Source organism: Aotus nancymaae, unplaced genomic scaffold (genome assembly GCF_030222135.1).
Source record: "Aotus nancymaae isolate 86718 unplaced genomic scaffold, 86718_ANA_hifiasm-v0.15.2.pri h1tg000031l, whole genome shotgun sequence".
Classification (NCBI taxonomy): Eukaryota; Metazoa; Chordata; class Mammalia; order Primates; family Aotidae; genus Aotus; species Aotus nancymaae.
In genome coordinates, this window is record NW_026988444.1 from 6,159,023 (window position 1) to 6,185,838 (window position 26,816).

At 51.2% G+C, this 26,816-nt stretch overlaps 1 protein-coding gene across 5 annotated transcripts in view; it reads right to left on the minus strand.

Annotated features, from left to right (window-relative positions):
- Positions 1-220: 220 nt before the first annotated feature.
- The window catches only part of PASK (PAS domain containing serine/threonine kinase), a 48,260-nt gene continuing 21,664 nt past the window's right edge, over positions 221-26,816 (minus strand). For 3 of the 5 annotated variants that reach the window (XM_064383434.1, XM_021665050.2, XM_064383433.1), the window contains 9 exons: positions 23,998-25,235; positions 20,413-20,597; positions 19,836-20,003; positions 9,965-10,090; positions 9,717-9,851; positions 6,949-7,148; positions 3,230-3,363; positions 1,451-1,597; positions 221-812 (listed from right to left, as the gene is read on the minus strand). In XM_064383434.1, the coding sequence (XP_064239504.1) occupies positions 676-812; positions 1,451-1,597; positions 3,230-3,363; positions 6,949-7,148; positions 9,717-9,851; positions 9,965-10,090; positions 19,836-20,003; positions 20,413-20,597; positions 23,998-25,235 (2,470 nt within the window). In that variant the 3' untranslated portion in view covers positions 221-675. Of the gene's footprint in view, positions 813-1,450; positions 1,598-2,334; positions 2,381-3,229; positions 3,364-5,014; positions 6,614-6,948; positions 7,149-9,716; positions 9,852-9,964; positions 10,091-19,835; positions 20,004-20,412; positions 20,598-23,997; positions 25,236-26,816 lie in introns of those variants that run through there. The other 2 variants (XM_064383435.1, XM_064383436.1) reach the window with 2 other exon arrangements.

The window sequence follows — 26,816 nt, forward strand, 5'->3', positions numbered from 1 at the left end:
CTGAGGATGTCACACCATCCCCAGTCTTACCAGATGGAGGAAGCTTCAGAGCCCTAGGCCCACCCCTGCCAGCGCCTGATTGTAAAAGGAACCCCAGAATGACCAAGGCTAGACTTCTCTCCAGCTATGGCAAGTGGGGGGCACAAATGGAAAAACGAGGAAACCAAGTATTTCTCACACGTAGCACACGGGAACAGTTCACCACTTCCAACTCAGGATACCTGTTTGCTAACAAAGGTGCTTTAATTTGAAAAGTGTTTGAGAAAATAAATTAATGGAACAGTCTGGTCATCTGACTAGCAGGTCTACACATTTCACATCTCCATCGCTCAGATGAGCAGACACCAAGTCAGAGGGAACAACACGTGCACGTGTACAGAAGTGGAAAACACCCATGCCTTCAGAAGTTCACAAACTACAAGCCCTTTAATAATATAAAACAGTTGAACACTGGAGTGTTTTTTCTAGGTCATGAAGAAAGTGAATTCCAAATCTATGTAATAAACCTAAAATAAAACAGCATCACTGTCTTCTGTTCTGGCATTTATCAAACCTGCACGAGTTTTTAGCAGGTGAGCTGGGAATGCTGGAGAATGCACTTTCTCCAAGCAGATGAGGCCTGAAAACCATATGATTTTCCGAGCCACGTGAAGAAAAGCAGCCAGAAGCTGGCGTCTAGCTGGTCAGCAGACGAGGATCCCTGGGATGCAAACAGCCGGGAGCGGGGCCCCCGCAAAGCTCCTGAGCCTGGGCCACTTCACTCAGGCTCCTGCTCCCCATCTCCAGACTCGCAGTGGACAGAACTCCGCTTTCTGAAGAAAGAAGAAGATAACTGCATCACATGCTAACAACATAAGCTTCTAAGATACTTTGCTTCTCACTGGAAGTCCTAGAACAAAAGCCTACGGTGGCGGGGGGTGCTCAGAAATCCAACTGGCAGTGTCCTGAAGTACAGCTCCTGCCACGGTGCTGTGGGGATCTAAGCCCAGGGCCATCATCACCAGCTTGGTCCATATGCTCTGAGCAGCGGTGTTGGCTCTGTGGCCAGAGCCTTGTCTGAAGAGCCACGAGCCCCTCCCGAGGCTGCTAGAGCATCACACTCAGCACCTGTGGCCTCCTCCTCCCCTTCAGCCCAGTCAGACCGTCACCAGCTGCATTCCTCAAACCATCTTTGAGGGTCCTGACCCCTTCTGCCAGGAGCTGTCATGGGTACCTGGCCACCCTCCAAGGCTCAAAGCCACACCCTGAACCCCAGTGGGGTCCAGAGGCCTCTGGACACAATCAAGCCCCCGCTCACAGGTGACAGGTCAGCTATAGGCCCTGATATTTGTGTCCAAGACAGCATGGGGGAGAGAGCCTCCTTTTCCTCCGTTTGACACAGGAAGGCAGCCTGGGGACAGCGTCATTCTGAGCAAAGTCACACGGGGCGGAGGGCGCTGAGAGGCCTCACCTGGCTTGTTTACTCGACACACCTCTTCCCACGTGTACTCAGCAAGGTTCACAGGCTGTGTTACCCATGGGTCTGTCACCAGCTTCTCCAAGGTGGTGCGCTTTTCAGGGACTGGCTGCAGCAGCCCGGACACGAGGCTCATGAGTTCTAGGGACACAAGGAACACAGATGGTAGATCCAGACTGGGATCAAGGGGAGCACATCTCAGACTCCTGGGTGCCCCCCACCCCCTGCAGAGCCTCTCACTGGGCAGAAGGCGGCCCAGGAACCTCTAGTGCAGGGCCCAGCTGTGCTTGGAGAAAAGCTGCAGGAAACACTCATTGCTTCTGAAATGAAAGCTTGGGGTTCAAGATGCCATCTCATGCAAGCACAATCCAGGTGGTGCAGAGGTTCCTGACTGGTCTGTCGTCAGGGGCTCTGGCTGTGTGGAGCTGTGACTATGAGGGTTAACATGACAGGTGAGGGGATGCCAGCATGAGCTCTGAGAGGAGCCCCCTGCCTTGCATCTGGATTCAGGCCCCACTTCCTTTAACCATGTAGGTACCAACCCAACCAGGGCCACTTGGAGCCTCACCGTCCCAGGGGACCTACCCTAGCGGGAGAACACACAGAACAGCCTCTGTGGGTGGAACAGCATGCCCAAGACCCATGGCATCATGGGAATGGAGAGCTTCAGCAAGTCTAAGACTCCCTTCCGGGCTGCCAGAGACGGGGTCCCCCCATCCCCCCGAACTATCCATGTGTTGAAGCCCCAATGCCTGATGTGATATGAGGAGGTAGGGCCTTTGGGAGGTAGCTGGAGTTAGATGAGGTCATAAGGGTGGAACTCATGATGGGATCAGTGTCTTCATTAACGAGGAAGACAGGATGAGATCAGAGCTCACTCTCTCGCTCTCGAAGAACCCAGCAAGAAGTTGGCCATCTCCAGAACTGTGAGAAATACAAATCTGTTGTTTAAGCCAGTCCACGGTTCTTCATCATGGCACAATGTCAAGATTGGAAGAGACCTCAGAACCCTGGGGTCCAGCTACCCCCTCTGACCTGGCTGCCCCTCACACCCTCACCAGCTCCTGGGCTTCTGCGGGGTGTGAGCTCCTGAGGCGGCCCACTCCAGATCATCTGGAGGCCTTTCTGGCCACTGAGCCCACATCTGCCTCCCACACTGGTCCCACTCCAGACACAAACAGCCACTCCTGTCCCTGCGGGAAGCTGAGGCACGTCAAGGGGAGGTCATGGTGCAACTGAAGCCCCACAGCTTCCACATGCTCCACTGGGGGGTCAAGTGTAGCATATCAAGAAAATGCAGTCAGATTCAGCCTCAATCCACTGGCACCCGCTGTGTGATGGGGTTTCTAACCTAAGGGCCTAATCTTAGCTGCTGCCATGGCCAAGTGTTGACTGCAAGTCTGTTTCTCACAAGAGGGCCTCTAAGATCCAAAGATGGTAATAAAAACTAAATTATCAAGATGTTTTAAAGTCATATGCAAATTATTCTTTTGCTCGGATCAAATTATTCGATGAATAGAAAAGAAGCAAACGAGACTATCAGCATGGACAGAGATCACTGAGGACAGGGGAAATGGGGAACCAGCGGCTGGTCTCCAAGGACAGGGTCGTCTGCCCGCCAATCACTGAGGAGGGAGGAAACGGGGAACCAGTGGCTGGTCTCCAGGCACAGGGTCGTCTGCCCGCCAATCACTGAGGAGGGAGGAAACGGGGAACCAGCGGCTGGTCTCCAGGGACAGGGTCGTCTGCCCGCCACTTGTGGCTCATGCTCACCTTTGGACACCAGGTACGGTGGGTGTATGGCAGCCTCCACGGTCTCCTCCAGCTCACAGAAGGGGTTCTCCTCAAAGACCAGCGTGTACAGAGTGACTCCTAGAGACCACATCTCCAGCTCTGGCCCTCTGTAGCTGTAAGGAGAAGGAGGCATCAGACGCCACGGTGCTCAGCACGCACTTGCCAAGGCCGCCCGTGGGAAGCACTGCGGCCCTTCCCGACCAGGCACACAGGCCAGGCAGCGGATTCCCAGGAGAGTCACTCCACCCCTCAAACACACCCTCCATTTCCATGCACTTCTGCTCCAGGCCAGCCACTGAGCCACCTGCCAGGGCTGGAGAGGCCCCTGGGCAGCTCTGAGGCTAATGAGGAACTTCCTTGTGGAACACCAACCACAAGATGTGTCCACCAGAGGGGACGGAGGGCTTCCCGGCGGAAGCAGACTGCAAGTCTGTTGGCTTTGCTGAGGGCCACGGGAGCTGCAGGCTACTTCAGAACAGGGTTACGTGCCCTTCAGACACGTTCAGGCAAGTGCAGCTTGGTGTGACCGTGGACACATGTGCCCTTTGGAAAGATCACCGTGGCGATGATGTGACGGGCGCGCCAGGACGAGACTGAACAGGAGAAACACCGAAGGATGAAGGCGAACAGGAAGGAAGTGGTGAAGGCAAGGTGAGTGTTCGCACAGTGGGCCAACTAGAACAGTCTCAGGGGAGACACCCGAAGGGCCGTTGTTATTTCCTGTCTCCGTAAACATCCTGATCCCCGCTGCCATTTATTGGGAACCTAGAGGTGCCAATGCTGTACCAGCAGTTTACATGGCTTGGCCACATCCTCACAACCACCTAGCGAGATAAATACTACCTTCATTTTACACAGAAGAGGAGCAAGGCTTGGTGAGGTGAAGCTGCTACCAGGCACGCCCTGGAGCCAGGTCAACCGCACCCAGCTGTGCCCCTGCACTGCCCGAGACCATGACTCTCTGGGTCCGCAGCTGGGGGTCTGTCCCGAGAAGAGGTCTGGGAAGCGGCAGCCTCTTCCCAGAACTGGAATTAGACAAGGGAGCCAGGAGAAACCACAGCAGTTAGAAGAGTGCCACAGACAGCCCTTGGCTGGACTCAGAGAAGAGGGGCCGGGAGGGCTCAAGAGGGCAGATCACAGAGGCCAGAGCAGCAGCGCGGGCGAATGTCAGGCCAGCAGCTTGAGTCGGGTGGCGGGGTCACCGGCACAGACTGCAGGAAAGGCAAGGGGATGAGGGCTGCAGGGGTGTCAGCAGTTTTTGTCTTTGTGTTGTTTCTGTTTGTTAGAGAGAGATTTTAAGACTTCTAGAAGCTGAAGAGAAATATCCAATAGAATAGAACAGAGGTTGGCAAACGTTTCCTGTAAAGGGCCAAATAGTACATAGTTCAGGTTTTGTGGCCACATGGTCCCCCTTGCAACTCAACTCTGTCAGGTAGGACGAAGGCAGCTACAGACAACACATAAGCAAATGAGCACGGCTCCATTCCAATAAAACTTTACTTATAGAAACAAGAGCCAGGGGGTGTCTGCGCACACATGTTCATACCAGCATCATGAACAACATAAAGATGGAAGCAAAAGGTGGAAGCAGCCCAAATGTCCACTGACAGATGAATGAGTAGGTACAGCAGATCCAGAAAATGCAATCAAATTCAGCCTTGAAAAGGAAGACGCTGGCACAGCCCACAACGCGGATGGACCTTGAGGACTTTATGCTACGTGAAATGAGCAAATGCTGTACAACTCCACATATAGGAGGTCCCTAGAGTCATCAGATTCATAGAAAAGGAAGTGGAATGGCGGCTTCCAGGGCTGGAGGAAGGGGAACGGGGATCTAAGGCCTCAGCCTGCCGACCCTGGAGGCGGAAGCCAGGTCCCTGAGGACGGGACTGAGAATCAGAACTCAGAAACCCTTTCACCCAGGGATATGGGGAGAGGATGCAGGAGGGAGGAGCTCCCAAGAGGAGGCCTGCAGCCCAGCAGGCCCAGGAGCAGCACACCGCCCAAGCCAGAAGGGAGGGGCTGGGAGGCAGGGCAGGTGCTCAGGGACAGGGCAGGCCCACGGCCCTGGGAGGCAGGAGCAAGGTGGCCGAGCAGCACTGAGCTCTTGCCCAGGTTGGATCCCCGCACCCTCCCCAAGCTTCTGGCCTGGGTGCAGGGAGGGGTAACAGGCCATGCAGCAGGTGTCATGGGTCAGTGGACAGGGGACGGGCAGTCCCGTCCAGCACGGAGGGCACGACAGCCACTGCAGGGCAGGCAGAGCCACCAGGACCCACCAAACACCAGGGCAACAAACTATACCTGCAGGGAAACTCCAAGGCCCTTCTCAGACCTGCCCCTTCAACACTTCACACCGTTTGCTGGCTCTGAAGACACATGGAGGTTCTAGCGGGGAAAAGCCCACCTGCGCTTCCTCCACACTCTGCACACAGGGCATCCAGGCCCAGAAGAGCCCATGCTCGCCTGGTGTGGAGGCTGGCACAGGCCAAGGCCGCTGGGCTCTGAGGACTCGGGGTGGGCAGTCTGGAACCTGCACCTCCTGACTGATGAAACACGGCCTAAGCAGACCCCAGCCACTCCTCTCCCCGAGCTGAGGTTCCCCCAAGAGTCCAGGGCACGGCAGGGAGCTCGCGCAGTGACCGTGAGCAAACGCCCTGGCCTCAGACCACCAGGTCAGGTCCAGCTCCAAGCAGGTCTGTGTGAGGGACCCTGTGCCCCTGTCCTGTGAGGGCAGCACGAGCTTCCCTCCTAGAGAACCGCACAGAACAGACATGGGCGGTACAGCAGAGCACCGCCTTGGCCGACTGTGAGGGTCCAAGCAGTGCCGTGACCATCCGGCCCTCTAACCGTGAACTCGCCTAGAGAAGCGCTCCAGCCACACCTCTGTTAAAGACATGTAGGGTTAGAGGAAAACACCTGTTGTCTGTTTCTGACTTAACGAAGGCTGGTTCACACACGTAAAGACACACTTGGTTTATATGAAGATGAGAGAGTGATCAGCCGTGGGCACCAGAAAGCGCCGTCAGCAGAGTCCCCACTCAGGCCCCACAAACCAACCACAATCCTCCTTTCCGTTTGCTTTCCTCTTAAGCTCCCCGAGGGGAGGCCCCGTCCACACCGGCCCCCGACTCACAGGCTCCCCTGACTGGAGAGCTGCAAACTCTGCCACACACCCCAGGACGCTGCTTCTCCCCACAGCAGAGGCTCAGCTGGCCCACTCCAGCGACATGGCATCTGGCTGGTCAGCGACAGCCCCTCCAGCCAAGCGCTCCGCCTTCAGCACGAATCCTCTGCCTCGGGACTTTCTCTAGTGCTGATTTCCTGTGTGGTCAGCCCCACCGTATTTTATTGAAATAATGATTCCTGTCATCAAAATAAATAAATCTAACTAAAAACAATCCCCTTCATTTACTGAAGAGTACCATCTTGGGGGACTCTTATCTTTAATATTTTTCTTAACTTTTTATTCTATGAAACTCCAAACATAAATAAAAGCCAAGAAAGTAAAAGGATTAACTCCTCTATCCCTCGCCCACTGCCTCTGACCAACAGGACCCTGCCTGCCTGCCCACTTACCTTTCAGCACATCGTCCCCGGTCACTCGACACTCATCACCAAGAGGCACGAAGAACGCCCCCTTCCCACCCGGGGCCTGACAGAGGGCGCGAGGACGGGCTGCGCCGCAGCAGCATACGTACGGATTCCCCATGAGGACTTCCGGTGCACAGTACTCGATGGTGCCGCAGAAAGTATAGAATAACTTTCCCCTTTCCAAGTAGGCGGCCGAGCCGAAGTCTATCAGCTTGATGGTGAAGTCCTCGGCGATCACGATGTTCTCGTCCTTGATGTCGCGGTGAATGACGTTCTTCAGGCGCAGGTATCCCACGGCTGACACTAGCTGGAATCAGGAGGCCAGAGGGGGCTTTTTAAAAAAGCAGCGCAACTAAAACATGCCTTCAAAATAAACTGGAACCGAAAACAAAAGAAAAAATAAACCTCTGACACATAATGAACTGGGGCCAGCAAAGATTTCTGAATGCTGAAGACACGACCGGAAGCAGACAGGCAGCGAAGCCGCACCAGGAGGCGTGCTCACGGGGCCGGCCACGTTGGCCAGCGAGGCAGCAGCATCACATGAGACGCATGAGTTCTGTCCGCTGCTTAGAAAACCTTCCCAGCAGACACTTGCCCCACAGCGCACACCAAGCCTATCCCAGGAGGAAAGACAGACAGGCCACAAAGCCACAGCTCAAAGACACTCATGGTGGGCAAGTGAAAACTGCGTGCAGGTTTGGTGTGAAGTGGGACGAGCCCGAGAGAAAGCACCCAGTCAACAGCCTCAGCCCATAGGAAGGGAAAGGGCCTTGCCCAGAGTCCAGGCAGCCATTTGGGACAGAGCTGGGAGCACAGCCTACACGAGGGCTCAAGCGGTGCCTCAGAGAGCAACACGACGCGTCAGCCACCCCTTCCTCAAACGTGTGTCTGCTCAACAATGCACTTAGAGTGGTTACGCTGGAAACAGGCTTCCTTCCCACCAGCTGCTCCACCGCCTGCCCGCTCGGCCTCTCCAATAACCGAGGCCAGCAAAATCAGCCTTTCAGCTTAGCTCAACTAGGACGAATTCAACATCTGACTGTGTCGTAATCTGGACACCCATTGTACCAATCGACTTAGTGATTTCATGGATGTATTATGTTGATCTTTTGAGACAATTTTATAATTACAAATGAGTATCTTTCAAATCAGAAGCAACAGTTAACCATGGGTTAACTATGCCCAATTAATTAACTTCCATTTAATAAATATACAAATATTTACATACATATATACAAACAGACGTACCTGCGTATTTACAGATACATACACATTTAGATGCTCACATGTGCACATATACACACCCGCACATACATGTGTGCATACCTACACACACACCATATACTCGTACATAGGTACACATATAAGTACACATATACAAGCATGCGTGCATACATACTTACGTATATATGCAGATGTATACACATCAGTCACGATCCAGTCGGGAGACAGAAACCACACATTAACATGAACATGGAAAGTTTCATTGAGATTTATTAACTAGTTCTGAGAGATTAACTACAAAGGGATGAAGGGCAACTTTAAGAGAGCTGCTCTTCCGGCAGATGCCTCCCGTGCCCTGGACCGGCAGCGCTGCCCTGGAGCTGCCTGAACCGAGCCAGGGCTGTTCCCAGGCCCCGGCCCCCCGCCGCTGAGCAGGCCCCGATGGATCTAGAGCAAACAGGCAATGCCCTGAGAATGAGCACGATTCCTAAATACGTTAATGTGTGAGAATGTATTTTATAAAATTGTGACTCCACACTCACGTGTGATAACATTTACGTCTGTATATTTACAAAGGGGGTATAGATAATTCTGGCAAAAATTTTACAGTAGAGAACACCATCATTACCCGTCTCGCTAGCCCCAGAACCAACACCTGTCAGGCAGCAGCTTTTAACAAGTGACCCTCAACGTTACCTCACACAGATACTGGATTTGCTGTCAAAAATGTCAGAAACAAGTCTCTGCCACAGCTTAAAGGGAAGATGTCATCTTCCGACACAGGAAGAGGGAGAGAGGTGACCTTTTTTTGGCAGATTCATAATGCCTGAAACTTACAAGTAGGAGCCTGAGAAACTAAACTTCAGAAATCCAGTGACTCCTGAGAGTGCAAAGCTATGAGGAAGAAATGCTGATTTGCGGAAGCCATCATTAGAAATCGAGTCGTGCCCAGCAAACAGTCCAAGAGCAAATGTGAGTTGTCTACACAGCCCTTTGCTGGTATTTCTCCAGTTCTGTGGGGGGAGCTGGGAGCGGTACAGGACGGAACCACCACCTTCGCCTTAAAACCCAACATGAGTCACCGTTTCTTCCCCATCTCCCTCTGCTAGGATGCCTTCCTATTTTGCTTATCACTCTCCCATTGCAGTAAAATAATGGCCAAAGATCAATACATAACGACGCACAAAACAGATCAAGACAAATACTGCAGAATGAGAATGTCGGGATCTCAATTTTGCTGGCTAATTAAGTGAACAGCCGCCATCTGAGTGAGCAGTTACAGCCTGCAGGCCGCCGTGCCGCACACGTGCCTTTCAGGCACTCTCTCACTTCACCCTAACCCTTGTTGGTTAATTTTTATGATTGTGGTGGACATTTTATGTATGTGAGTAAACCTTAACCATTAAACAAACTTTCCCAATCATTCCAGAACTGTATCTGGCCTCATCCTTCCTTCCCAACCTCACTTTCTCTACTTCAATCATAGAATTTTCTTCTGAAAATATACATCCTCCTCCATGAAATCCCCACACAGAAGACAAGATCCAGCTCAGAGAGAGAACCGAGTGTGGATCACCGATCTTTGCAGCCACCGGACCCAGGCACCCAGGCTTGCGTTCACCCCACCGTGGCTCTGGCCTGCTCTCACTTGTCGGAAGATGTAGCTCGCCAGGGGCTCATCCAGCCGGGGATGGCGGTCGATGAAAGCGAAGAGGTCTAGGCCGGAGCCGTGCTTCTCCATCACGAGCTGGAAGAACCCGTGGTTTTGAAATACATCCAATACCTGGGAAGAGACAAAGTCAAGTCCAACTCTGCCAAAACATCTTCAAGTCAACAACTGAAGACATTTGACACAAGCAAAGTCAGGGTGTCTCTAAAGAGGAAATCGTTGTCTACCTTGATGATATTGGCGTGCTCCACCCTGGACAGAATTGCAATCTCTAAAGGAACTTTCCCAAGGTCGGGATCATCAATCCAACAATCCTCCAAGACCTTCTCCTTCTTAATAAACTTCACAACCACCTGTGAGGAAAACAGGGTGGAAATAGCTGAAGCCAGTCCTGGAGCATCCCATGAAAGCAGGGCCACCATCGGTCCACGCGGCAGACGCGTCCTCCACATTTACCTCCCCTAAGTCCCAAGGACGTGAAAGAAGACACACTGGTGTAAACCCATGCAGCAAAAGGAAGCAGAGAAGGCTCAGCAGCTGACCAGAAACGTGGCATCACTCCCGCCCATTCTGTAAGGTGGACAGATGGGTGTGATAAAGAAGCCAGGTGGAGCTGAGGGAGCCATAACCTGGGCTGGAGAGAGGGCCCCAAGGCCTCAGGGCAGGTGCCCTGGAGAACATCCACATCACCCCGACTTCTCAACCAAGGACTGGAAGCCCTGGCCAAGAGCATGAACTAAGAAGCCTGAAAACTGGAAAATATAAAGAAACGCTATCACTGTTATATATGTTTTCAACATTGACTCAGATTAATCAGAGTCTAGCAAGACTGACAAACATAAGGTAAGTATAGGAAAAAGTGCTACAACAGTCAGTGACAGTCAAGGGTGACAGGAAAAGACGGCAGTCACAAAGAAACCCTGCAAGCCACTGAGATAGTCAAGGGTGACAGGAAAAGACGGCAGTCACAAAGAAACCCTGCAAGCCACTGAGATAGTCAAGGGTGACAGGAAAAGACGGCAGTCACAAAAGAAACCCTGCAAGCCACTGAGATAGTCAAGGGTGACAGGAAAAGACGGCAGTCACAAAAGAAACCCTGCAAGCCACTGAGATAGTCAAGGGTGACAGGAAAAGACGGCAGTCACAAAAGAAACCCTGCAAGCCACTGAGATAGTCAAGGGTGACAGGAAAAGACGGCAGTCACAAAGAAACCCTGCAAGCCACTGAGATAGTCAAGGGTGACAGGAAAAGATGGCAGTCACAAAAGAAACCCTGCAAGCCACTGAGATAGTCAAGGGTGACAGGAAAAGACGCCAGTCACAAAGAAACACTGCAAGCCACTGAGATAGTCAAGGGTGACAGGAAAAGACGGCAGTCACAAAGAAACCCTGCAAGCCACTGAGATAGTCAAGGGTGACAGGAAAAGATGGCAGTCACAAAAGAAACCCTGCAAGCCACTGAGATAGTCAAGGGTGACAGGAAAAGACGCCAGTCACAAAGAAACACTGCAAGCCACTGAGATAGTCAAGGGTGACAGGAAAAGACGGCAGTCACAAAGAAACCCTGCAAGCCACTGAGATAGTCAAGGGTGACAGGAAAAGACGGCAGTCACAAAGAAACCCTGCAAGCCACTGAGATAGTCAAGGGTGACAGGAAAAGATGGCAGTCACAAAAGAAACCCTGCAAGCCACTGAGATAGTCAAGGGTGACAGGAAAAGACGCCAGTCACAAAAGAAACCCTGCAAGCCACTGAAAACCTTCTCGCCCAGTGCCACACCTGCTAACGGGTGTCAGCACACAGCTGAAGGAGCAACAGGCCACCCAGTGGGTGCCGACCACAGGATGGGCGTTTCAGGTGTCAGCAAGAGATGCTGAGCAAGATCACACAGCAGGGAACGCTGAGAGCCAAGAAGGAAAAGAAGATGGGACAGGAAGTGCCACGGGGCTGCGGCCCCTGCGAGGTGGGTGGGACGGGGAGGGAGTCCTGGGAAGGCAGCTTCTGGGTGCCTCGGGGAAAGCCCTCCAGGTAGAGGGCAGCGGGAGCACAGGAATGCGGAGGAGCGCACCTGAGCTGTGTGAGGTGTGAGGGAGGTGGTGGCTGGGCAGGCAGCATAAGGGGGCACTGGGAGGCATCGAGGCCGGGGGCATCAGAAAGAATGATAGGAGCCTGGGCGACATCCAGGCATCTCACGGTCATCAGGAGAGAAGGGGGTGGCTTGGGTGCCAGCCTGTGGGAGGTGAAAGGAGACAAATTCTGAAGACCCTTTGACGGGAGGGTCACCATGGCCCAAAAGGCCAGAGGCGAGACTGAGGGAAAGCGAGAAGACAAGGGAAGCAGGGCTGTGGTCTCGAAGGCCAAAGAAGGGCCTGCTGAGATGCGGCAGAGCTCCAGGAGCCCCGGGGAGGGCAGGAGCACAGACACCAAGTGCAGATGCCTGCGGCCCATCCAGCTGCCAGCCCCTCCAGGGTTCTCATGCACACCTCAAATGAGAGTCAGGAGGACGGAGAGGCAAAGAATTCAGGAAACCAAACAATAGAATTCTCTTAAAATAAAGGAAGCTTTAAATATTCAGATCAAAGTCTTACTGAGTATCAAGCGAGAATAAAGAAAACCACACAAACATACACCCCTACAGACATGCGGTAAAAATTTTGAAGGACAAAGATTTTAAATCTAAAAAGAAAAAAAAAACAGGTTGCTGTCAGCAAAATTCACTTCAAAATAATGCTAGATGACAACAGATACAAGTCTAGAAAGTTCTGAGGAAAAAGGCACATCACCACTAAAATATGAGATAAAAATAAGCACGTTTTAATACACACAAGGACTGAAAGTATGATGCCCATGAATCCTTCATGGAAAAATTAGCAAAAAATATATTCTAGCAAATGAAAAATAAACCTAGGAAAAGGAAGAAACTGGACATAAAAATGACAGAGATTTAACAAAAGGACAACAAGACTTGTACAGTGAAATTACAAAACACCATTGAAAGAAATTAAAGATCTAAAGGAACAGAAAACTTTCCAGGCTCACAGATCAGAAGACTTAATATTGTTAAGATGACAATACTACCCAAAGTGAGCTACAGATTCAATGTGATTCCTGGAAGAGTCTCAGCCGGCATTTTTTGCAAAACTGACAAGCTGATCCGAAAATCCTTATGGAAATGCAAAATAGCCAAAACAATCTCAAAATAGCCAAAACAAGCTTAAGCAGAACAAAGCTGGAGGACTGGCATTTTCCAGTTTCATAACTTACTACACAACTACAGTAATCAAGAGAGTATGGGACTGACCTAAGGACAGACTGAAGATAGACTATAAATCAATGGAACAGAATTCAGGTCCAGAAACAAACCCACTCATCTACAGTCAACTGATTTTTGACAAGGGTGCCAAAAACCACTCAATGGGGAGAGGACAGTCTTCAACGAGCAGTGCTAGAACAATTAGATATCCACATACAAAAGAGTGAAGTCAGACCCCAGTCTCACACCACACACAGAAGGTAACCTAAAAATAGATCGAAGACTTACATGTAAAATCTAAAACCATAAAACTCTTAGAAGAAAACATGCGAGTAAGTCTTTATGACCTTGGGCTTGGCAGTCTTCTTAGATATAACACCAAAAACACAAGTGACAAATGGTAAAAAGAGAATTTCATCAAATGAAAAACCTCTGCTCTCCAGAAGGCACTGTTAAGAGAATGAAAAGACAAGCCACAGACTGGGTGAAGTTCCCTTATCAGATAAAGGACTAGTAACTAGAAAATCTAAAGAACTCTTAAAATTCAATATTATTTAAAAATCCAATTTTTAAAAGCTGGCAAAGGTTTGAAAAGATTTCATCAATATTGTGAAAATGGCCATACTGCCCAAAGTAATTTATAGATTCAACACTATCCCCATCAAGCTACCTATGACCCTCTTCACAGAACTGGAAAAAAAACACATTAGGCCAGGCGCGGTGGCTCAAGCCTGTCATCCCAGCACTTTGGGAGGCCGAGGCAGGTGGATCGTGAGGTCAAGAGATCGAGACCATCCTGGTCAACATGGTGAAACCCCGTCTCTACTAAAAATACAAAAAATTAGCTGGGCACGGTGGCGCCTGCCTGTAATCCCAGCTACTCAGGAGGCTGAGGCAGGAGAATTGCCTGAACCCAGGAGGCAGAGGTTGCGGCGAGCTGAGATCGCACCATTGCACTCCAGCCTGGGTAACAAGAGTGAAACTCCATCTCAAAAAAAAAAAAAACAAAAAAAAAAAACACCACATTAACTTCATATGGAACCAAAAGAGAGCCCGCATAGCCAAGACAATCCTAAGCAAAAAGAACAAAGCTGGAGGCATCACGCTACCTGACTTCGAACTATACTACAAGGCTACAGTAATCAAAACAGCATGGTACTGGTATTGAAACAGAAATACGGACCAGTGGAACAGAACAGAGGCCTTGGAGGCAACACCACACATCTACAACCATCTGATCTTTCACAAACCTGACAAAAGCAAGCAATGGGGAAAGGATTCCCAGTTTAATCAATGGTGTTGGGAAAACTGGCTAGCCATGTGCAGAAAGCAGAAACCGGACCCCTTCCTGAAACCTTACACTAAAATTAACTCCAGATGGATCAAAGACTTAAACGAAAGACCTAACACCATAAAAACCCTAGAAGAAAACCTAGACAAAACCATTCAGGACATAGGCATAGGCAAGGACTTCATGACCAAAACACCAAAAGCATTGGCAACAAAAGCCAAAATAGACAAATGGGATCTAATTAAACTCCAGAGCTTCCACACAGCAAATGAAACAATCATCAGAGTGAACCAGCAACCAACAGAATGGGAAAAAATTTTTGCAATCTACCCATCTGACAAAGGGCTAATATCCAGAATCTACCAAGAACTAAAAGAGATTTACAAGAAAAAAACAAACAAACCCATTCAAAGTGGGCAAAGGACATGAACAGACACTTTTCAAAAGAAGACATATATGAGGCCAACAAACATATGAAAAAATGCTCATCATCACTGGTCATTAGAGAAATGCAAATCAAAACCACACTGAGAAATGCAAATCAAAACCTCACACCAGTTAGAATGGTGATCATTAAAAAATCGGGAGACAACAGATGCTAGAGAGGATGTGGAGAAATAGGAACATTTTTACACTGTTGATGGGAGTGTAAATTAGTTCAACCAGTGTGGAAGACAGTGTGGCAATTCCTCAAGGACCCAGAAATGGAAATTCCATTTGACCCAGCAATCCCATTACTAGGTATACATCCAAAGGATTATAAATTGTTCTATTATAAGGACACATGCACACGTATGTTCACTGCGGCACTGTTTCCAATAGCAAAGACCTGGAACCAACACAAATGTTCATCGATGATAGACTGGACAGGGAAAATGTGGCACATATACACCATGGAATACTATGCAGCCATCAAAAACGATGAGTTCATGTCCTTTGTAGGGACATGGATGAATCTGGAAACCATCATTCTCAGAAAACTGACACAATAACAGAAAATCAACCACCACATGTTCTCACTTATAGGCGGGTGTTGAACAACGAGAAAACATGGACACAGGGAGGGGAGTGTCACACACTAGGGTCTGTTGGTGGGGACTAGGGGAGGGACAGCGGCAGGTAGGGAGTTGAGGAGGGATAACATGGGGAGAAATGCCAGATATAGGTGATGGGGAGGGAGGCAGCAAACCACCTTGCCATGTATGTACCTATGCAACAATCCTGCATGTTCTGCCCATGTACCCCAGAACCTAAAGTGCAATATTTAAAAAAAAAAAAGATTTCATCAAAGAAAATATGCAGATGGCAAACAAGCATGCACAAAAAGATACTCTACATCATTAGAGCTCACATCATTTGAGCATTATATAATGTCCAGAAATAGGCAAGCCTGATTATGTTAAATGCCAAGAGAGTGGGTACCCTGGGGTCTGTGCCCAGGAGGCTCCTGAGATGCTGGGGAAATTCTGTATCTTGATCTGGGTGCTGGTGGCATGTCTGTCCAGTTGCTGAAAGTCCCTAATAATGGACACTCATGCTTTGTGCATCCTGCATTTAAATATTTTCCTCCATAGCTCTCAGGCGGTAGAGCTGGAAAGCAGTAGGTGTCTCACACTCCACACACTGCAGTGCTCTTCTGGCATTTTCTTTCCCATGTCATAAGCCGTATGTTTCAGGCCTGCTCTCTTTCTCTTAGTGATAACCACTGGGATACTAGCGCTTCATCCTGAAATAGCAGGTCATCCTAAACGCTGGGGAAAAAAACTCAATAAAGATTTTTTTTTAATCTTCTCTTTTCTGGCTGGGCGCAGTGGCTCATGCTTGTAATCTCAGCACTTTGGGAGGCCAAGGCAGGTAGATCACAAGGTCAGGCGTTCAAGACCAGCCTGACCTACACAGTGAAACCCCATCTCTACTAAAAATACAAAAATTAGCTGGACATGGTGGCAGGTGCCTGTAATCCCAGCTGCTGGGAGGCTGACACAGAAGAATAGCTTGAACCCAGGAGGCAGAGGTTGCAGTGAGCCAAGATTGTGTCACCGCACTCCAGCCTGGGCGACAGAGCTAGACTCCATCTCAAAAAAAAAAAACAAAAAAAACTTCTCTTTTCCTGTACAGCTGGGAAGAAAAAAGAAAGCCATTTTTATTCACCATAAAGCTAGGGGTTTTTTTGTTTTTGGCCTTTCGTTTTTTTCTTGGAGACAGGGTCTTGCTCTGTTGCCCAGGCTGAAGTGCAATAGCCTAATCTTGGCTCACTGCAGCCTCGACCTCCTGGGCTGAAGTGATTCTTCTGCCTCAGCCTGATTTTTTAACTTTTTGTAGAGACTGAGTCTTACTATGTTGCCCAGGCTGGTCTCAAACTCTTGGGCCAAGCAATCCTCTGGCCTCGGCCTCCTGAAGTGCTAGGATTACAGGAGTGAGCCGCTGCATCCCACCCATAAAGCTAGTTCTAATAAACTGTGACAGAATCAACCACCCAACACTCTGGCCTCTCCCATCCTGTCCAACACAGTGACAGCAGGGGACGCAGGCCCATCTCTGCTCTCTGTCACCAGGTCACCAGGCCTGGGAGCGTTCTTGGTACAAAGGAGATTTTTAAGACGTGGGAATTGCACTCTATTCTGTAAACTAGAACGACCCTGAAGAGTCTATTTTCTGATTGGTTCCTTTACTCAATAACTTGTTAGCCTTATAATAACATTTAAATTGACATCTGTTTTTTAAAAGGCAAAAACTACTCGTGGTTTCTTTTTACAGTAAGATAAAGAGTCTGGGGCTTCTTTCTTCTGCTTTAAGGTATTAAGGTTTAAAGAAACCTCCAGAGTCCATCAGATTCCTGATACAAACCACGAATGAGAAGATCTGCTCACATACATTAAAGATGAAAATAGAAACTTAAAAATCAAACTGTTGGCTGGGCACGGTGGCTCACACCTGTAATCCCAGAACTTTGAGAGGCCAAGGCAGGTAGATCACTTGAGCCCAGGAGTTTGAGACCAGCCTGAACAACGTGGCAAAACTCTGTCTCTACCCAAAAAACAAGAAAGTACAAAAAAATTAGCCAAATGTGGGCTGGGCATGGTGGCTCACGCCTATAATCCGAGCACTCTGGAAGGCCGAGGCGGGTGGATCACCTGAGTTCAGGATTTCGAGACCAGCCTGATCAACATGGCAAAACCCCGTCTTAAAAAAAAAAAAAATTAGCCAAATGTGATGGTACGTGCCTATAGTCCCAGCTACTCAGGAGGCTGAGGTGGAAGGATCACTTGAGCCTAGGTGGCAGAGGCTGCAGTGAGCTGAGATCATACCACTGCACTCCAGCCTGGATGACAGAGTAAGACCCTGTCTAAAAAAAAAAAACAAAACTGTTTAGAAACACATGATCACAAAAGCACTGTAAAGTAAAACATCTAGGAAATGGCCAAAGTGTGTTCCAAAAGCTTAATACTCTAAACACTGTTACTATTAACAGCATCGAAAATATGTAGAAAAACTCATAGAAAGTATAAGAAATTAAAAGAAAAATTAAAAACTTGATGAGTAAAATAGACAGTTATTTGGCAAGTGTGGCAAAAAAAGGGAGTGAGAGAAGAATTAGGCCAGCCAAAGGCACACCCTCTTCCTGGACTGACACACCACCCAACGGCCACTCGGCCAGCCTCAAGCAACTCTGACAGTAAAAGAAAGAAACTCAGGTATGAATAGACATTTTTAAAATTCCCAAATAGAAACAGCAAATCAAATTAAGCAATGCATTAAGAGACTGTTTTAATCTAATCGAAGACAGATTCTGTGAATGTTACTCATTTTATTAATAAAGGTAACAAGGATATGAGCATCTCAATAAGACACTGAAAAGACATCTTTTGATAGAATTTGATAGAACTCAACACTCACTGTTAAAAATTTTTAGCAGGTTGTAGCCAGGCATGATGGCTCATGCCTGTAATCATGAGCTCATGCCTGTAATCAGAACTTTGGGAGGCCGAGGCGGGTGGATTAGCTGAGGTCAGGAGTTTGAGACCAGCCTGGCCAATATGGTGAAATCCCGTCTCTACTAAAAATACAAAAATTAGCCAGGCATGATGGCTCATGCCTGTAATCCTAGAACTTTGGGAGGCCGAGGCAGGTGGATTAGCTGAGGTCAGGAGTTTGAGACCGGCCAGGCCAACGTGGTGAAACCCTGTCTCTACTAAAAATACAAAAATTGGCCAGGCGTGGTGGCAGGTGCCTGTAATCCCAGCTACTCAGGAGGCTGAGGCAGGAGAATCACTTAAACCTGGGAGGCAGAGTTTGCAGTGAGCTGAGACTACGCCATTGCACTCCAGCCTGGGCGACAGAGTGAGACTCCATCTCAAAAAAAAAAAAAAAAAAAAAAAAAAAATTTAGCAGGTTGAAAGTAAAATGAAAAGATCCTCAAATAAAAGATGCTCATCAAGAAATGAAAGAAGCCACAGTCGCCTTGGAGAAGCAGCAGAGCCCTGGAGAAGCATGCTCCACAGGTCCTAGTAAGTGACAGGAGGGAAGGATAAAAGGATGATGACAAGCAAATCACAGAGAGGAGAGAAAGCTGTCATCACTGCAGAGAAGTGGCTGTTTATCTAGAAAATCCAAAGGATCCACTAAAAAAGCATTAGTACTAGGGAGACTTGGATATGGACATACAATGAACCAATCCAAGCTTAGATATTCGGTGCATTCCAGCAATGCATGACTAGAAGATGCAGGGGTGGACGGTATTCCACGACCCTCACAGGAACCTGCCACGCCAGGCACCAGCATGCCTGGACGGTCTAACAGGATTCGCAGCGAGCAGCACATGCTGCTTCTCAACAGGAAAGTGGGCACCGTCCTGATGTCAATTCCCCCATATTGAAACATGTCCAGGCAGCCACAAATCCCAACGGACCTGGGAGGGAGGAACTGTAGCTCTAAAGTTTATGTGGAAGGAGAATATGTAAGAGTGGCCATGATAACTGGGGAGGAAGGGGGCAGGGGGACAAGCAGCTGGCAGCCTTCAGTGCCCCTAGAGGGATGCCTAGCACGCAGCAATCCCTGTTCAGCCGTGAGCTATAAACACAGAGGTCATTCCAGGGACCCAGGAAGACCAAGAGCTTCTGTTGGTTAGCCTGCTTGTATCTTTCTTGGGGCTTTTTTCCAGCTGGGCGGAGGGGTCCTAAATTTGGCTTTAAGCATGCCTGTGCAGTGCCTGCGAGATATCAGCATCCACGTGGGTAGGAGAGTGGTGCTCAGAAAGGGGGGAACACAGATCCAGATGTGGGGTCTCAACGCGAGGGTGGGAGGCGAAGCCCTGAGCCTGGCTTGTTGGAGTCTTCATCTACAGCTTGACAGGCTCAGCAGCCCTGGATGACGTGTGCGCTGCTGGGAGAGCCTCTTGTATCCTGAAACCGCCCACAGGCCAAACAGGCCAGCTTGCATGCTTGGTGCCGTATGTAGAGGACTCCTCCAAAAACCCCAGGTTTAGAGAACTGGGATCGAAAGCCAGGAGCCATCTGAAGGGATGCCCGGCGCCCTCCCCTCCCAGAGCCAGCATACCTCCTTGTTTTGTTCCTTGTCCACAGCAGTCCACACGAAGCCGAAGGCCCCGCTGCCCAGCGGGCTCAGGGTGCTATACTTCTGTGAGTACTCGCCCTCGCAGGCCGCCAGCCCCTCCAGTTCCACAGCCTTGGGGGTATCCTCAAACCAGGGTTTGGCTCTGAGCACCTGCCACGCAGAGGAAGGTCTGCGGGTCACATGCCACTGCACTTGGCAGAGGCGCAGCACCCATGGGGACACCTCTGTCTTCGGCGGCCTCCCGAGGCAGGCGTGCCCTGCACTCCACTCACCCTCTCCTCCCGTGCTCTCAGACCTGTCTCCACGGGGCACCCCCAGCAGCCTCACCACACTAATCCAAATTGGCACCTATGTCGAAATGTGTTGACACCCCACCATACACATGGGTCTGTGCAGATTTAAAGTGGCCTTACAGTCACACTGGACATTAGAAGACAGTGTTAAAAGTTACGAACAGACCATATTCCCACCCCCGAGGAAACAGAAAGAGATGCCAACTGGGATATCTGCCGCACAGGACAAGGCAAGTCCAGGGCAGGCACTGACTGCAGATACCCACTTCCCCCAGGCTGGGTCCAGTGAGCTCGGCAGCAGTGGAGTGGGTGGAGCCGGGCAGGCTGGCAAGGAGCAGGCAAGTCCTGGTGGCCGAGTCGCGGTGGCTGTGGAGGACGTCTTTCACCAGCCAGCAGCAGAACAGGGGTGACGGGCCCTGGAGCTCCACCCGCCTCACCTCAAACTGTATACCTGAAGGGTAAGAAGGTGAGAACGCACCGGCCTGTGATGACCTGCCTAGACAGCAGCTTTAGGTTAGAAAGTCCAGTTCCCAGAATGCAACAGTCCGATCCCCAGCAGCTTTGGGTCAGAAAGTCCAGTTCCCAGAATGCAACAGTCCGATCCCCTGCAGCTTTGGGTCAGAAAGTCCAGTTCCCAGAATGCAACAGTCCGATCCCCAGCAGCTTTGGGTCAGAAAGTCCAGTCCCCAGAATGCAACAGTCCGATCCCCTGCAGCTTTGGGTCAGAAAGTCCAGTTCCCAGAATGCAACAGTCCGATCCCCAGCAGCTTTGGGTCAGAAAGTCCAGTTCCCAGAATGCAACAGTCCAATCCCCTGCAGCTTTGGGTCAGAAAGTCCAGTTCTCAGAATGCAACAGTCCGATCCCCAGCAGCTTTGGGTCAGAAAGTCCAGTCCCCAGAATGCAACAGTCCGATCCCCAGCAGCTTTGGGTCAGAAAGTCCAGTCCCCAGAATGCAACAGTCCGATCCCCAGCAGCTTTAGGTCAGAAAGTCCAGTCCCCAGAATGCAACAGTCCGATCCCCAGCAGCTTTGGGTCAGAAAGCCCAGTCCCCAGAGTGCAACAGTCCGATCTCCAGCAGCTTTAGGTCAGAAAGTCCAGTTCCCAGAATGCAACAGTCCGATCCCCTGCAGCTTTGGCTTAGAAAGTCCAGTTCCCAGAGTGCAACAGTCCGATCCCCAGCAGCTTTAGGTCAGAAAGTCCAGTCCCCAGAATGCAACAGTCCGATCCCCAGCAGCTTTGGGTCAGAAAGTCCAGTCCCCAGAATGCAACAGTCCTAGCCCCAGCAGCTTTGGGTCAGAAAGTCCAATCCCCAGAGTGCAACAGTCCGATCCCCAGCAGCTTTAGGTCAGAAAGTCCAGTTCCCAGAATGTAACAGTCCGATCCCCTGCAGCTTTGGGTCAGAAAGTCCAGTCCCCAGAATGCAACAGTCCGATCCCCAGCAGCTTTGGGTCAGAAAGTCCAGTCCCCAGAGTGCAACAGTCCGATCCCCAGCAGCTTTGGGTCAGAAAGTCCAGTTCCCAGAGTGCAACAGTCCGATCCCCAGCAGCTTTGGGTCAGAAAGTCCAGTCCCCAGAGTGCAACAGTCCGATCCCCAGCAGCTTTGGGTCAGAAAGTCCAGTCCCCAGAGTGCAACAGTCCGATCCCCAGCAGCTTTGGGTCAGAAAGTCCAGTCCCCAGAGTGCAACAGTCCGATCCCCAGCAGCTTTGGGTCAGAAAGTCCAGTCCCCAGAGTGCAACAGTCCGATCCCCAGCAGCTTTGGGTCAGAAAGTCCAGTTCCCAGAGTGCAACAGTCCGATCCCCAGCAGCTTTAGGTTAGAAAGTCCAGTCCCCAGAGTGCAACAGTCCGATCCCCAGCAGCTTTAGGTCAGAAAGTCCAGTTCCCAGAGTGCAACAGTCCGATCCCCAGCAGCTTTAGGTCAGAAAGTCCAGTTCCCAGAGTGCAACAGTCCGATCCCCAGCAGCTTTGGGTCAGAAAGTCCAGTCCCCAGAGTGCAACAGTCCGATCCCCAGCAGCTTTAGGTCAGAAAGTCCAGTCCCCAGAGTGCAACAGTCCGATCCCCAGCAGCTTTAGGTCAGAAAGTCCAGTTCCCAGAGTGCAACAGTCCGATCCCCAGCAGCTTTAGGTCAGAAAGTCCAGTTCCCAGAGTGCAACAGTCCGATCCCCAGCAGCTTTGGGTCAGAAAGTCCAGTTCCCAGAGTGCAACAGTCCGATCCCCAGCAGCTTTGGGTCAGAAAGTCCAGTCCCCAGAATGCAACAGTCCGATCCCCTGCAGCTTTGGGTTAGAAAGTCCAGTTCCCAGAGTGCAACAGTCCGATCCCCAGCAGCTTTGGGTTAGAAAGTCCAGTTCCCAGAATGCAACAGTCCGATCCCCTGCAGCTATGGGTTAGAAAGTCCAGTTCCCAGAATGCAACAGTCCGATCCCCAGCAGCTTTAGCTCAGAAAGTCCAGTTCCCAGAATGCAACAGTCCAATCCCCAGCAGCTTTAGGTCAGAAAGTCCAGTTCCCAGAATGCAACAGTCCGATCCCCAGCAGCTTTGGGTTAGAAAGTCCAGTTCCCAGAATGCAACAGTCCAATCCCCTGCAGCTTTGGGTTAGAAAGTCCAGTCCCCAGAATGCAACAGTCCGATCCCCAGCAGCTTTAGGTCAGAAAGTCCAGTTCCCAGAATGCAACAGTCCAATCCCCAGCAGCTTTGGATTAGAAAGTCCAGTCCCCAGAACGCTACCAGGACCACAGAGCAGTCCAGGCAGAGGCAGGCAGCACCAAGGCTTGAGGAAAGCTGGTAGGGCTGGCAGGGGAAACCCCTGAGGCGTGGCCTACAGGACTGCAACAACCACGCGTCCTCACTCAGGGCAGCCAGGGGGCCAAGGAAGCCCTCCGGAGAGGGCTGCAGACCACCCCCAACTCAGGAAGCCGGGAGAACCTGCACTCACCGTGCCCCTACACACAGTGGGTCTTCTGCCTTCCAGTGACAAGAGTGTGAATGGCTTACGTTAAAACCGTGGACACATGCACATACCCTAGTTGCTAAGAGCCACATGACACTCCATACCCACTTACATAGAGAAAGCATGTGTGCATTTTACACAGCCCCCTAGCTACACACCAACACAAGTGTGGTTAGCTCTTTTTGGTGGTAGCGGTTTCCAGCTGATTTTATCTTCTTCTTGTTTATATTTCTAATATTTCTACAAATAACACGTATTATTTACAAAATTCTTTTAAATATAAGAACCCTAGCTATCAACACTACAAAATCGGCAATATGGAAACGACTGGTTAAAATAATGTGGACCTGCTAAGAAATTAGGAAAATAAAAAAGAAAGTAAACAAACAGAATCAACCTCAAAGGAGCCAGCGGAGGGGCCGGATCACATGACCTCACGGAAGGCCAGGTTTTTCAGAGATCAGGGCAGCGTAAACACCAAAACCACGGAAGAAGAACATGTGAGCACCTGGCGACGCTCGTCTCCCTCAGCCTCTCCGTGCGCCCACCGAGGTGAGGCTGGCGGGAGGTCGAGGGGCAGACTGCAACACGACGCCCCCACGCCTCCCCTGCTCCCAGAGGAGTGGTTCTCTGAAGTGTGTGGTCTGAGTCAGGAGGCACAGCTGGAACTGACGGGCACGGGGCAGCTGGCCTGGGACCTTGGGCTCCACCCTCCCCAGGCACACACATTTCTAATCTGAATTTTCAAGGAGTGAATGATAATGCATTCTCCTTTAAAACATGATTTCTGCTGAAAATAATCCAGGGTGACACCCCGTCAGACCCCTGGACAAGGAAGCCCCTGCACCACTCGCACTTGCTCTGAGGGCAGCACGCTTCTTCCCGTGGGGCCCAGGACATACTCAGCCGCAAGCCATCTCGATGGTAGCAGCTCCCCGAGTAGGCACCCTCCTGGATCTCCCGCTGCAGGCCAGCAGCCCCAGGCATCACGGGTGTGGAGGTGACCTGGACGTCCAGCGTTGGCTCCTCTGCCGACGGGCACATGTTCTCAGGGCCAGTATCCAACGAGGAAGGAATGCGTCCTGGGCTTCCTCTGTCACTTGCTGCATCACGTTCAGAGGACACCGAACAAACCTCAGACAGCTGTGTCGGATCATGTCCCAGGCAGCTCTCCCGGAACACTCGGCCCTGGCCAAGGTCAACACCGGTGCCAGTCAGCAGTAGCAGCTCCCTGTCATCCAGGATACATGACCCCTGTTCCTGGAGACGGCCCACATCTGGATCGGAACCCACTGCCGAGGACAAGGGTGTCCCTCCGAGTTCAGACGTAGCACAGGAACAATTTGATGCTGTTTGGTCTGTCTGGTCACTGGAAAAGAGCTCCTTGAGGTTCCAGGAAAAGGAATTCACATCAACCTCCTGGGCCTCCACTTCCTCCAGGCCCCGGGGGAGGTCCGTGGCCAAGGCATAGCAGGCTGAGGAGCTGCCCGTGCGGCCGCCATACAGATCTCTGCCTCCCAGATCACAGGACAGCACAGGAGCGGTGAAAGCCGGGCGCTCTGCTGGGACGAGCTCGGGGTGGGGGATGTCCAGGGCTCCCGCAAGGCTCAACTCCGACAGCTGCTCCTTAATCAGGCAGGTCTGCAGCTCTTCTTGGGCATTTTTCACTCCCAGCCATGGCTCATCTAGAGTAGGTGTCCCTAATGAGATGCCTGCCACCCCAGACGGGCTGCCGGCCAAGTCCTGGCTTCGCCGCCGCAGGCCCTGTTCACTCCTGTAGCAAGGGCAGTGCATCGGGAGGCTGCCCACCGCCAGCTGACCCTTGGCCTGGCGCTGGGCCACGGTGACCCCAGCCCAAAGGTGTGAACCACTGACACCTGTGAGCTCCAGCTGGGCCTGCTGACACAGGCCCCACACGCCAGCGTCACTGCCTCCATCCTCAGCTGGGACTGGAGCTTCAGAATCCTCACATGAAGCAGATGGCTTTGCATCCACTGGTTCGGGCCTGCTTCCCCCCAGAAGGCCCTGTCCAGGGGTCTCTACTGCCGCAGGCTCTCTCCCCGAGGCAGTGGCGTGCTGGTCCTCGGGCAGCATCTGTTCACCATGCGCAGGCGGGCTTCCTTCTGCGACGCTATCCACCCTGAGGATAATGACATAGATGACAGTCATGTAGGGCCACAGAGGAGTCAAAAGGAGAGACTGCATCGATTCCCCATTAGAAACAAGTGCAAAGCATTTAAGGCCACCAATTTATAATAAGAGAAAGACTAAATTTGCACTTCGTCTCAAATTTCTCCAGAGAAGTCCACATTTAGAAAGGATTTAGCAGAGAACGCTACCAAAAGCCCAACACTAATGTACAGGAGCACTTGCCGACGCGTCGGTCAGCACTGTCACTTCATGGTGCGGCCTCTGATGACCCCAGGGCCCCCAAACCCCAGTCAGCTGTGCGGCTCTGCTTCCACCTCAAGGGGAAGTCCCTGCTGCTGCCTTGAGGAGGTGTGAGAGGAAAGGAGAGAGGGACTGGAGAGTCCCTGGGAAACTCTACAACAGGAAAACAACTAACTGATGACAAACACCATCCGACTTCACAGCCAACTAGGGAAATGGCTGTCAGATGGGGCTCACGCAGAAGGGGACGGGGCTGGGAGGCTGGGCGCAGTAGCTCACACCTGTAATCCCAGCACTTTGGGAGGCCGAGGCAGACAGATCACTTGAGGTCAGGAGTTCAAGACCAGCCTGGCCAACAAAACGAAACCCCGTCTCTACTAAAAATACAAAAATTAGCCAGGTGGGTGGCGGGCACCTGTAACCCAGCTATTTGGAGGCTGAGGCAGGAGAATCACTTGAGCCCAGGAGGCAGAGGTTGCAGTGAGCTGAGATCAAGCCACTGTGCTCCAGCCTGGGAGACAGAGCAAGACTCCATCTCAAACAAAAACAAAAAAAGAAGGGGACAGGGGCCAAAAAAGACAGAGGAGGCTGACGAGGGCAGCTCCTAAGGGCTGCGCATAATGTCCTCAAGCATTCAGCACGTGGTGACCCGCGAGGAGGCTGCCACGGTCTGGACCGGATGACCGCAGAGCAAAGGGACCCAGGCCTCCTGCCAGCCCTGCCACTGCAGCCTCCACAAGACAGACTGACACTAGGCACCAGATGAACAGAATGTGACCACGCCACCTCACTGGGGAACAGACGCACGGACAGGTTAACGTCAGCGACCTAGTAAAGCTATACCAGAGGCTCAGAAAGAGGACAGGACCGGGCATAGTGGCTCACACCTGTAATCCCAGCACTGTGGGAGGCTGAGCCCAGGAGTTCAAGACCAGCCTGGGCAACACAGTGAGACCTCATGTCTACAAAAAGTTTAAAAATTAGCCAGTGTGGTGACACACACCTGTAGTCCCAGCTACTTGGGCAGCTGAAGTGGGAGCCTCGCTGGAGCACAGGAGTCCAGGCTGCAGTGAGCCATGATCGCGCCACTGCACTCCAGCCTGGGCATGGCACAAGACCACCTCAAAAAAAAAAAAGACGGAAGAGGAAGGATACCACCCAAGGGCGGCCTCCACAGAGAAAGGGATGGTGAGCTGAGTTCTGAGGAAAGCAGTGTTCTGGGGGAACTGAGGGTGGGCTGATGGTGCGCATCTGCCTGCACCTCTCCCTCCAGCTCTCTCCCCTGCACCTCCCTCTCCGTCTCTATCCATCCCACGCTCGAGACGAGCTC